The sequence below is a fragment of the Leptosomus discolor genome, chromosome 11, assembly GCF_034619465.1.
Source record: "Leptosomus discolor isolate bLepDis1 chromosome 11, bLepDis1.hap2, whole genome shotgun sequence".
Lineage (NCBI taxonomy): Eukaryota > Metazoa > Chordata > Aves > Leptosomiformes > Leptosomidae > Leptosomus > Leptosomus discolor.
The window spans coordinates 2738372-2751256 of NC_141401.1; the positions used below are offsets into that span (position 1 = coordinate 2738372).

A 12885-nucleotide genomic window follows, 5' to 3' on the forward strand; every position below is an offset into this window, starting at 1 on the left:
TTCTTTACAACCTTGGAGAGGTTTTATGCTGCAGTGAGTTGATTCAGCCACAAATTAGACTATGAAAAATCAGGATTTAAATAGTTATTGGAGAAATTTTAATTATGTGTTATTTTCCTTTCTTTTTTGCCACAGCATTAAGACACTGTAGTAAAATAAAATGACCAGCATTTGCAGCCACTCAGGATGTATCAAGTCTTCCTATGCTAAAATCAGATTTTTTTTTGCAAAGACGACCTCGAGTTGCAGCTGAGGTTGTTTTTCTCTTTACACAACTGTGCACGGGGAAATGCAAGGACTCCTTTGTGTGACACGCTGAACTCTTTGCCGAGAACGTGTGACTATTAGACAGGTATTGAGTGCACAGTGACTGTGTGTGCCCCGTGGAATTGCAGCTGCACTACGCCGTCATGGGTGATACGAGTTATGCAACTATAGTTATTCTCCTGTGTTGCAAGGTATGGCCTCTTTTTCTCTGAAAAGATTATTGCAAGGAAGTTTTTATTTTCCTTTAAATATTTGGACTGAAGAAAGAAGAATTTTAGTGGTGAATTGTGAATTTTCATATAGAGTTTGAATTAATTTTCTCCTTGTCACATCGTTCGGTTTTCTCCATCAAAAAAAAGCCCACGCAAACGAATAAAGGACTGGACTTCAGCATCTGCTGAAAACAGAGGGGTTGGTATGCAGAATTTTTGAAACAGCGATAAAGAGATGTGGATCACATGGATTGACTCAGCTGACAGTGAAAGTGCAGCGTAAATTCCATAACAAAACTTATATTGTAAATACTTCATATAAAGATCCACTCTGAATTCCATATGGTTTCAGGTTTTTTTTCAGTTTGCAAAAGTAAAGTAGTATTTTTAATCAAAGTAGTCATTAATGCTTTTATAGAAACAGATGATGAGCAAACTTCCCTGTATATTATGTGAAAATGCTATATCGTTCCTAACATCTTACCCATTTCTAAAGCTTAAATTATTTTTTTCCCAGCTTTGCCGTTCAAAGACACGTTCCCTCCCTCCAATTCCAGCTATTAAGAGACAGCTCCCTCCTCTGGAGCGCTTCACACTCGCACTGCAAACGGTACTGTGGCATCTTGGAAACATTACTGAATCCACTCATCTCTTTTAAAGCCCCTTTGACCTATAGCACGACAGCAAAGATATTTTGAAGTGACTGAATATAGAAATGAAGTCACGGGTATGTGGATCGGTGCCACCACAGGAATCGTTTCTGTGTAACTGCTGCTGCTGCCACTCGGGCACTACTGTACCCCTGGGACCTTGGAGGGACCCCAGAGCTGGGCTGGGCTCGGAGCCTCCTACGGCACCTCACTGGTTCTGTTGTTGATTTTGTTACAATGGTGGTCACACGGATCTGTATCGGCGTACTGAATGACCAGGTTTCTTTCACGGGGTTCTACAGCACATTTAAATGTTTTAAGATTGTTGTGGGTCGGTTTGAACCCCTGTAAAACAAACAGGTTTGCCTTCAGTGCATCCGCAGCTCAAAATTAAGCGTATTTCCCCAGCCAAAACAAAACACATTTGGGGAATTTGAGTATTTTCCGTGGAAGGATCTGCCTTTTGCTTTACAAACAGATGTTTCTGAAGGTGGATTACAGAGGAAAAGATGAAGAAGAACTAGCAGGTAGTGTAATTTCTATGAACGACTTCTGAGCGGGAGACTTCCTGGTTTATTGATTCCACCACCGCTTGGAAAAACAGAACTCAAATGTATCTCTGTAAATGGAAATGAAACTAAGCAGCTTGTCTTCATTACCACTTTTTTCCTTCATGGAAACCTGAATTTTGTCTAGTTTCTTGCGTGAAAAGGAAACCACGATTACTATCTCAATTAATTGCATCACTAAATTAACCCAACTTCTAAAACTCGATTGCCACACGGAGCTGCATATTTTACTGCCAGAACATCCGCACACAAACTTTTATTTGTATAATTTAGTTCTTCTTAATCAATTTAGTGGTTGACAAAGCCATTTAAGGAAATAATTAGTCCCACAAGCAATGGGATTTAAGAAGCCTGATTCAAATTTGCTTGAAACTGGCCAACAGGATCAAAAATTACTAGAAGGGGGCTGACAGACTGACTTTGAAACAGCCAGAGATCATGACCTGTCTTGCACATCTCATTTTCCTCAAGAAGTGGGGGTTGAAAAGAACACGGTGGATCAGAACACAGTCTTCAGTGTTTAGTAATATACTACAAGCTTAGAAATTAATGTTTAAGATGACTGTATAATACAAGGTTTAGGTTAGATTAGCAAGGTATAGATCAGAAATAGCTGAAGTTTGCTCAATCTGTAAGATGCGATCTCCCACCAACACAGCTACAGTGGTACCTGTTTTGCCTGGGGTTTATTGCATGAACAGCTTTGCAGTGCCTAGAGGGTTTTTGCAGAACATGTACTGCTCCCACAGGAGTAAAACACTTCAAATGTAGAAGTAGCCAATTATCCATTTTACATATTTTCTTTGCCATATATTAAGTGTAACATGAAATAGGAAATGAGACTGAAATACAAAATAAGGTGCTAATTTTCTGTGTTTTTTTCTAATGAAATGACACTAATCAGTACAGAAACAAACAAGTAACACTTCCATTTCACCTAAACTAGAAAACAGAAGTGTTTTCTAGAATAGAGGCAAGCTATGGTTTCTGTGGGGGTTTTTTTCCTGACTTTTTATTTTATCAGCATGTGGCTGGCTATTCATTTCCTGAGGAAAAAACAATAATCAATGCCTGCCAGTGTATGCTTTTCATTTAATTAGGAACATAGGACTGGAAAGGACCACCTAGGTCATCAAGTCCAGTTTCTAATTAAACACTCTTCAAAAATATTGATTAATCAAAGTTGCGTAAATATGGTAGGTTTTATAACACTGTGCTCCACTGCAGAGATTCTAAGTGATCTTCTGCTTTAACATTTGTATAGTGTTTTTTATACCTTTCCAGTACTTTTTTCGTGTCTGTTATCTACCTGTTCTGGCAAAGACAAAACACTTCCCACAGGCCAGCGCTCCACTTGTGCAGACCGGTTGACCTGGGTGTATGGAGACTGGCCAGCCACATAAATTAACGCTGCCTTCTCCCTGCCTTTGTTCTCAGAGAACGCTGCTGTGCGATTTCTTTTTTTTTACCAGTTGATTTTGCAGAAAATATGCAGGGACTTAAGGGAATTTTGAAATCGTGAGCTTCTAGTAAGTTCGGTTGACATTAGCTAAGTATTTAAGATCCGATTACTTCACATACAAAAAAACCCCCCACATTAAATAGTAAGGAAAATATTAACATCAAAAGATGTATCAGACTAATAGTTTTGAATCGAAACTTTAGGCTACATCCAAAACCTAATTCATTTGTTCGTAAAAAATTTTTAATATACTATTATTTTTAGTGCAAAGAGCTCATCATATAGACATTTGATTTTCAGTAATTTTATATGCCACAAATCTTTACAGGGTTTTGAGCTGGAAATTAGCAGCACATGATCTATAATTATTAGTATGGCTTTGTGTTTTGTTTTCATACTTCATGTGCCTCAGTCAATTGAAGAAATTGGCCATATCTAAAAAGAGAAATGGATTCAAAGCTAACAAATCCATTGACGTGTTCTCCCTGTATTTACCATATTCTTGACTACAAAAGATGCTGCTGCATTTGGGAATACATGTTTTAAACATTAACTGTTAAAATAATCCTGACTAAAGGATAATACTTTTTTTTCTTTTTTAAGTGGAAAGTAACTGCACTTGATTTTCTTTGGTACATTATAAGGAATACATTAAATTACCATAAACATGATATCAAATTTGAATTATAGAGAAATAAGGGAGAAACAACTCCTTTAATGTATTAATATTTTACATTAATTTCTCTCCATTTTTGCTGAAATGAAAAGCCTATAATTTAAGTCAGATACACTTCTACGGACTGACCTGTAGAAGTATGAAAACACAGTTTTTCAGATGCAGCAGCAGCGGCGGCACCAGGGACGGCAGCCTGGAGCCTCTCTCCTGTTTCGGCAGCCTGAAGTCAAGTCCTTAAATGGCATTTTATGCCGCAGCTGACAAGTCCCAGAGGGCCTGGTGGTATTTATTACGGCCTGGACAATTGCAAGCTGTTTATCTTTAAACTACCAGGAGGCTGGCATCTGTGTGGAGGAAGGCTTGGGGTCGCTCCCTGTCCTGGGCGCCCTTTCCTCAGGGGTGGGGAGCTGAGGGAGGCCTCAACAGGCACCATTTTAAATCCCATTCCTGGGGCAGATTCACCGTGGGGCCTAGCGACCTTCGATGCTTCGAATCAAACTCTCATCCCCAGCAAGTTTTCCCTGAAGAGCCGTCGATGGAGCCCACCCGAAGGGCGATGAAACGCCCCCCCCCCCGCCCGCCCATAGAAACGCCTCAGCGGCGCAGCCCTACTCTTCGCCCAGCGCGTTTTGGCGCCAAAAGCACCGCCGCTGCTCTGCCGCGCATGCGCCCTCTGCCGCCTGACCGCTCTCCTCAGCCGTCCCGCCCGGCAACTCGCGAGAGTTGCGGCTCTCGCGGCACTTCCCTCGCGCGCAGCTCGCCCGGCGCCGTCCTCGCTCGGCGGGGCAGGAAGCGGAGGCGGCGGGAGAGCGGGAGGCGGGAGCGGCGCGCGGCCCGGTGTGCGCGGGAGGCGGCGGGGACCCGTCTGCCCCGAGGAGGCAGACGAGAAGCCCTCTTCGCCCCGTTTCCCGCCGGTGGGAGGGGGAGAGCCCCCTCCACTCCCCCTCAGTGCCCGCCCGCCTCGGGGCTGCCCCAGCGGCGTGAGGGGAGCGGGGCCTCCGTGGCGCCCGGCAGGTTGTAGCTCTGGAGGTCTGGCCCTTGGGGCCGTAGCGGGCTCCTTTGCTGCCGCCTTTCGACCCCCCCCCCTCCCCCCTCAGCCTCCGTGAGAGTCTCGCAGCCCAGAGGTCGGGAGCTCCCCTCCGAAGGTCAGTGTACACGGAGCTGCTTGGGGCGTCCTCTCGTAACTGAAACCGCCTGAGAAACAACTTTCCCGTAAAAAAAGAGCCGTTCCTGAAGCCTTGGGAACGCAGCCGTGGTGAGAGCGGGTCACCCTAAACCCGGTTGTGCTGATGTGCTAAAGTCTGCGGAATTAGCTTCGCTTAAGGAGCCGGGAAAGGGGAATCCTCCTCCAGACTGCCTTTCTGAGTGGGTAAGCTGTAAATCAGAGGAATTACCACCCCAACCTCCTAGTCTTTGCTTATCAAGGATGTGAGTGGCAAACAGCTTTTGGTGAGAAATCCCCTTCTTTTGTTTTGTTCCTGTGACCCGTACCTGCCACTCCCAGGTAACTTGGATGAGTTGAAACATGACAAACCCTTATTTTATTCCGCCTAGGGAGGCTGGATTGTGTCATCGCCTGTGTGGTGTCTGCTGCTTAATTTGTATGAGGCTGTTTTCTCTGGCTGGCAATTTTTTCTCTGGAAAAGCTGCAGACAGACTGTGTATAACTGATGTTTGTCTGCTGCTGTGGCAGCCTTCTCGCTGCTTCTCTCTAAATGCTTTTGGTATTTCCTGCAGGAGGGGAAAAAAAAGCTCGTCTGTGGCAATGATAGATCCTTTAGAGAACAACTTGTTTGATCTTCCCGATTATGAGAATACAGAAGATGAAACGTTCCCACCTCTTCCACCTCCTGCCTCTCCAGGAAGAGATGATGTTGAATGGGCTCAAGCTAACGGAGGTGAACACCTGTGACCCCTAAAGATCCCCTTTTTTGGTACAGACAGTGAAACCCTGGGATATCAACGTTACTGGTGGTGTATACTTCACTGTCTTGAGTTTGCTGCATAAAAACAGTCTTGTGTAGATAAGAAAGCAATTTGTAAATTTAAATTGTTAATGATTCTATGCTTCCAAGCTTGTGGGAAAAGTTTATTTTTGTAGATTCCATGAAAATATGTGCACAATTGAATCTTTATAAAATTCAAGCTCTTCTGACAAATCGTTGGTAAAGATAATTATGCAGTGGTGATCTATAGTTACCCTGGATTAGTTGACTTGGATTTCAGAAGGAGTAAGCGTGAATGTAGTATTCCAGGGAGATCTTGGTGGATTTTGTAGAGCATGACCTAGGAAAAATCCAAGACACTTCAGGACAGTAAAACTTAATTGTTTGTATTTGAAAAGATCTTGCTGTGCCTGAGCAAGGTAATAGGTTTTATTTTAACTGTTGTTTACTTCTACTCATGCCTGTCTACAGCATTAAACATATTTTTCCCCTTGATCCCTGCTCTGTCCACTAGAAAATAGGATTTTGGATAGATTTAATTCTTTGGTATGTGAAAAGGAGAACGTCTGAATTCCTGATGTTCAAAGTAACAAAAAGCAAACCAAGAAATCAGTGTGATAACCAATTGCTAGCTCTGAGATGAGATGGGCAGTGGTGCCTTGGCTGTTGCAGTCAAATAAATGTGTTGGCCCTAATCAAAAAGTATGTGGTTCTTAAAAGATGCGTTGATTGTGGTCACACATCTCCTCTTTCTCTGTTTTTTGAGGGTGATGCTGGTGCTTTAGGTCTGTCTTTCAGATCTATTGGTGGAAACTTTGGGACATACGTCTCAAATTCTGTTCATTGATAATTAGAATTTCTTAACTTTTAGAGGCAACATCCTCTCTCAATACATTTCTCATCAGAAATACAATATAAAAGTTCTAAAATTAGGAAATTTCCCTTTCAAGGGACCTACTTTGCTATAAAAGCTGATTCCTCAGTATATTTTGAAGCGACGGATTTATTTCCAGTCTGTCTTGTGCGAGAAGGCAGGTGAAATATGCAGATGTTTGTTTGGAGTACTGTGCTGGCAATGAGATAGTTGTGATGCCTTTTTGATAGGGTAGAAACTTAAAATTTGCACGACACAATCCTACTTGCTGTCACTTGCTTTATATACTTAAAGTATGTTATTCTCTTTATTGGAACCAGATGGAGAGCAGCCGTCACAAGCGAAGGATGCTGCTGTAGCTCCACGGAAAGCAGTGAAGAGACCAATGCCTAAACTAGATGCCCAGAGGTAATTTTTTACAGAATATTTCTTTCTGTCATGAATTTGGTATGTGGCTGCGGGGAGTGATTTAGGGTGACTGTGCTCCCTGCTTGGTCACAGCCAAGTCAGGATCAAGAGTTTTGGAGATGGAGGTGCCTCTTGCCTGCTGCACCTCAGCCTTCTCATTCCCCGCCTACCTGTGTAGCGCTGTTGCCAGTCTAACCTTGAGGTCTCCTTGGGACTTAGTATGTGACTAATGCTTCGTGAAGAGATAATTTTTATTTATACGTAGGACTCTTCCAGCTGGGTCTTCTTTATTTGGCCTCAGCCATAGTACTGTAGGTTTCTTTATTTAATGAAAGCCCGTTTCAAAATAAAACCTTGATAGAATGAGGACTGTAAGGCACTACCTAAAGGACACTTACACGTGACTTATGTACAAACAGGGTGAACTCTCTATAAAGATGATGACTTTAATATTTCCTTTGCTGTTATCACTAAAACTGGTGTGAGTTCTTTACAAGCAATGGAAGGAAGCTGAGCTTTCAGTTTCTTCCATTTGAAATACACTGATGAGGTCAGTGATACCACACGTGGGTGCTTTGATCACACATCTAACTAGTTTTACTTGGCCAGTATAGATACCAGAACTGACCATTCAGTTTTCTTTCCATGTAATCAAAAGCAAAAAGCTCCTTGGGCTAGGAGTACATGTGTTGAAAATTTAAAGGTGGCTTAAGAAAAAACCAAAAACTAACAACAAACAAACTTGGGCCTCGCGGCAGCTTTTATGACATTTTGTGCATGTTCTTAATGACTTCTAATTCTGTCCGTCTTTCAAATAGAGCTCTGTAGCCTTAAGCTATTTAGAGGAATGTGAGGGGGTTTTGTTTGTGGTGGAGTTTGGGGTTTTTTCATTGTTGTTAATTAGAAGAAGAAAGTTTGGGCTTCAAATAGCTTCACCCATTCCCTATTACCAGGTTAATTTCCGAAAGAGGACTTCCAGCCCTAAGACACATGTTTGACAACGTAAAGTTCAAGGGTAAAGGGCACGAGGTAAGACACAGTGAGCTTTTGTTTTGTGTCCTGGGAGGTTAATCTGGATTTGGTAGGTTGCTGCCCATCTGATATGGGGAGAATTGATGTTACACTCTGGTTAGCCGGCTTTCTAGCAGTATTTGAACATACCCTGATGGGGTTTGTAGTTGCAAATTTAAAAAAAAAAAAAAAACGAACAAATCTTTTAATAAAATCCATGTTTTGATCTTAAAACTCTGTTAGTATTGTCCACAGAAAGAGGTTTTTGAAATTGGAGCAGGCTAATAAGACTGCCCACTACATCTGGAATGCCTTTACCTCTCATTTCATGACCAGTTTCCTTTGTTACTGCAAATATTCTGGCTGTTGTGACACCTCTGTCCCAAAGCTTTTCATATTGAAAAGTGTGACATACCACTTCAGCAAGGAGAAAGCAGGATTTTCTCTACAAAGTGACTCATTGTCTTGGATACACTTAAACATACAAGGCTTATTTTTCTTTAAATATCAGTAGGCTGTTGGCACACTTGCAAGGATGCCTGTGCACCTCTGGTTTACAGGGAACATTCATGGTACAGATTTTCTCTTACAACTGGAGGTACAAAGATTTTGGGAGATAACTGCTGCTTTGAGCAAAAACCTTTTAGATAAGGTTATTTAGATGCACATTTTTCTGTGCGTTCTAAACGTCAAAATAAACGGATCTTTTGTTTTCGGCCGCGGTTCAGACCTAGGCTGCGTAAGGGCAGCTGCCCAGAAGCCCCTCGGATGTTTTACAGTGTATGAAATGCTCTGTCTGAGCTGGGATGGCTGTTCTTCTCCCAGCCTGAAATGGCACTTCAGCCTCGATTGTGAGCGGAGAGGTTACCCCCGCGTTCATAGTGCTTCCATTTTCCAGAGGCTTTCAAGCTGCAGAGGCTTAAAATGCTTTCACAGCTGTTCCTGTTGCGTTCCCCTCCGCAGTCCCCTGCCTTGGGCAGTTTTTGCTAGCTCGGTGTTTCGTGTGCTCTAGGCAGAGGACCTGAAGACGCTCATACGGCACATGGAACACTGGGCTCACAGGCTGTTTCCAAAATTGCAGTTTGAGGATTTTATTGACAGAGTGGAGACTTTGGGAAACAAAAAGGAAGTGCAGGTACGTATTCCTCTGTCGGTTTCTCTTCATGCAGTGCTCAGTAAGAGGTAGGTTTAGGCGAGCAATTATGCAACACAAGAAGACTTAAGTTGTGCATACTGCTGAGGAGTATACTGTTATTTAAATAATTTCTCTCTTTTTAAAAATAGCTCTTTCCAGTATTTAAGTGTACATTTAGATACAGCCTTTCTTTATTTGAATTAGTACTTCAGAGAATTGGCTTTGACTTTCTCGGGTTATCTTTAAACAAAGTAATTTGTTTAAGAGTGCTGGAACTGGTTGGTTTTAGGGGGTTTTGTGGGTTGGTTTTTTATTTGTTTTTTAACATTTGAACCTGCAAAAGAAGACTTATGAAGAATGCTGCTTCATCTCGCTAGGTGATAGATGAACTAGAGGAACAATCCACAGCATGAAAAGTTGTGGGTCAAACAGACATGTAGTGAAGGGAATAATTTTTTCAGAGGGATAAAGTATAATGAGAAATTGGGAGTAGTATTAAAAACATAGCAAGGTTGCACAAAAGATGCTGTTACAGATGAAATATCAGTATTTTAATCTCTCATTTGCAGACCTGCCTAAAGCGGATTAGACTTGATCTTCCTATTTTACACGAAGACTTTGCAACTAATGAAGGTATGCTCGTCGTGCTCTCTGTCCAGTAGTTCAGTGCCTAAAATTACTTTACTTCCCCTCCCGCTGACCAGAAATTAATGATGATGATATGGGGTTTTTCTTAATGTACAAGAAATTGTTGAGTGGTCCTCTACTTTCAAACCAAGCTTCTGTGAGAGTTACAGTTAGAAAACTGAACTGGTACTCGGGACTAAAATGCTAATATATTTATATATATAAAAAAAATCAAAGTGTGTGGTATGCTGGAAGGAAGTAGAAACTGGGTATTATTGCCAGCATTGTTACAAATACTCTCTCAAAAACCCTCGAAACCACAATTTTTAAGTTAACTTGCTGGTTTGTGTCGTATGCTTACGAGCGTGAGTCTGAAGAGCTCTTGGATCTCACTAATGCAGGACTCAAAGACTCCTTGCACTGTTCGTACCACAGGCTGTCACAGTGCGGGCGGGCTGTGGTGGCCTTTGTAGGGAAAGTGCCTGTTCGTGCTGGTGGGCACTGGCACGCCTGTTTGTCGGTCTTGGTGTACAGCTGCTGTGCGGTATTTCTTCTTCCAGTATCAAAGTCCAGCCACTGAAGAAGTCAGTAATACAAGAGTCTCTTCCAATTGGATTATGTTTTTAGACTAGAAATAAACAGGGTTTTTTTTATAAAATTGGGAGCAGAGATTATCTGGTGTTTTGAAAGAAACTATTAGCAGAGATGAGAGAATTTCATAGTCGTTCCTAAGGTCCTTTGCAGCTGTTCAGACTTTCACTGTGGGGCTCTGCTGAAACAATTATCTACCCATTGTCCAGTTTGTCTCCGTGTGAACCTCAGCCTCCAGGCAAGCCAGTGCTTGGGAGAGGTGTTCTGGTGGGCGAGTTCACCGGCGGTAGAACCTTGCCTCACCTGTGGGGATGACCTTGGGGCAGTTGGTGACATGTGGCTGTCTTCACTGTTGGCTGTGTTGGCTAGAAATGGAATGCAGCCATGAGCAGCCACAAACAGTAAAGCAAATGGTTCCTGCCGACAGTGTCTGTAGAGTTATCAGATCTTTCTGTGCGATGGTTCCATACAGTTGTATTTCAATGCGGTGCCGACCTGTTCTTGAACCGTGTTGGCGAGTGTCCTGCCGCAACCGGTCAGCCTTCGCTTGAACAACTCGAGTGGGTATCTTATAGTTTTGAAATAAAAGCTCAAGCTAGAGCATTGTATTAAAAACCAAAACCTTGTTGTCAGCTAACTTCTCTATTCGCAGGCTTACAGTGGTGCAGAGGCACAAGCATACTTGGCCTTAGGCACTCTTGAAAGAGTGCTCTGCTTCTCTGTTGGTGGGTGAAGTTTGTCTAACGCAGTTGGACTGCCTCCATTTTGCATGTTTTAATGTTGGCAAACGAGTAAAAACTCCGTAACAGTAGCTGACTGAAGTCCAGACTGGCCAGTCAATGTCTGTGTCCGAACCTGTGTCTGATTCCCATAACTACTCCTGCCACTCCCCAAAGGACAGTGTCGAATCAGTAGGGGTGGGAGGAAAATTATCTGGCTATTGAGTAAGCATTGCCTGATTTACTGCCTCCTCTTAACCTTCAAGCCCAGCTCACGATTGCTAACTTGGTACACGGAGCTGTGCCTCTCTAAATTCAGGCACTTGTTATTGTTGTGTGTTTGGGATCTCTGATAAGCATTTGTTACATACTTTGAATATCAGGTATGTGGACCTAGGCAGAAAATTGCCCATTAAAACTAAGTTTCAGAATGATCTTCTGCTGTCAATACAGCTTTAAAATGTAGACCGTAGAAATGCTTTTAAATGCTCTCATGACAGATATTTAGCAGCAGACCTCTCTGGGCTGAAAGGGTTGGTTTCTGCCCCTCTTCCCCCTCCCACCCCCTCATTTTTACCCAGATGATGGAGGGGGAAGCAATGGACTGGATACAGCCCCTGAAGATGTACGGTCCTGCTCTGGAAAGGCAGAACTCACACCTCTCTCTGGTACAACTCTCACGGAGGAGCAACGAGAGCGAATCAAGAAGAACAGGCAGCTGGCCTTGGAGCGCAGGCAGGCGAAGACGCAGTGCAACAGCCAGTCGCAACACGACGGTAATCAGCTCTGTGACTCGGTGTTCAGGTTGAGCTCGTGGCCCGAGAAGCTCGTACAACCGAGCTGCCGAGTCAGTGGAAGGGAAGTGCTAGTGATTGCTTTGCTTTTCTAGCAAGTAGCAAAATGTGTTAACTCTGAAATTGAAACTGTGTTCCCGTAGTTCGACTCCGCCAAAGCTGAGTCAGAACTGCTGTCCCTACTTGTCACGCCAAGTTGTGTTGGCTTTGTCTTTGGTGAAATGAAACTGAACGGGCTGGTCATCTCTGCAGGCGGCTTTCCTGCAGGCTGATTCTGGCGGTAGAAACTGCAGGTGAACGCACAGCCACAGCGTTTGCTCATGGTAGGAAATGGGGCTTGGAATTACTTTTTTTTTTTTTCCCCCAACAGAGGTCTCCACTAGTTACTCAGAAGAGGAGTTTAATACCCCGGTTGCTCAGGATCCCACTGACCTTATCGAAGACACTCAAGTCATCGCAACTAAGGGTGCTGCTACAGGAGCTGGAGATACAGAATTGGAACGTGTCAGTGAAAAGCAGTAACTGTTCCCCATCCTTTGAATGACTTTCTTGACCAAAAGACCCCAGTGTTTTAAGTACTATCATATTAAAATGTTGCTGGCTCTTTGCACTCTGACTCCAGAAGCTTCAGGGGAGTCTTCACCGTGAGCTTGGTACAGTTGGACAGAACTGTTCTCTTGAAACTGCAGATGAGCAGCTCCGTACACCAGAAAACAGAACGTTCTCTGACTGCATTGGAGACCTCTCTTCCACCTCCCCCAGCATTCTTTAGATGTTAATGAGTTTTTCAACCTACTTTGAATTTCATTTACAACTGATATCAAAGTGAATTCATTAGCTGGGCTATTGACAGGTGATGTTTCTATTGAAGTGTTGTTTGGGGGTTTTTAAATAGAGGGCATATGTCATGGTGGGTAGGGCTGGGTCTGAACAGCTGTCCTGGA

General features: G+C 43.2%; 1 protein-coding gene and 1 non-coding gene across 2 annotated transcripts; both read left to right on the forward strand.

Annotated features, from left to right (window-relative positions):
- The first annotated feature begins 5594 nt into the window (after nucleotides 1-5594).
- On the forward strand, nucleotides 5595-12720 carry TIPIN (TIMELESS interacting protein). The gene is made up of 7 exons (XM_009958150.2): nucleotides 5595-5734; nucleotides 6977-7064; nucleotides 8018-8093; nucleotides 9088-9210; nucleotides 9780-9843; nucleotides 11729-11923; nucleotides 12312-12720. The coding sequence occupies exons 1-7, from the start codon at nucleotides 5602-5604 to the stop codon at nucleotides 12461-12463; spliced, it is 831 nt and encodes a 276-aa protein (XP_009956452.1). The 5' UTR covers nucleotides 5595-5601; the 3' UTR covers nucleotides 12464-12720.
- LOC147414689 (small Cajal body-specific RNA 14) lies at nucleotides 10765-10901 on the forward strand. The gene has a single exon (XR_015183836.1).
- Nucleotides 12721-12885: the final 165 nt, after the last annotated feature.

What these genes read in the sequence shown, in the direction of transcription:
- TIPIN (XM_009958150.2), top strand. Translation starts at nt 5,602, where the DNA reads ATGATAGATCCTTTAGAGAACAACTTGTTTGATCTTCCCGATTATGAG. An exon ending in CCTAAACTAGATGCCCAGAG is followed by an intron (nt 7,065 to 8,017) that starts GTAATTTTTTAC and finishes CCCTATTACCAG; the next exon opens with GTTAATTTCCGAAAGAGGAC. An exon ending in TCAAGGGTAAAGGGCACGAG is followed by an intron (nt 8,094 to 9,087) that starts GTAAGACACAGT and finishes CGTGTGCTCTAG; the next exon opens with GCAGAGGACCTGAAGACGCT.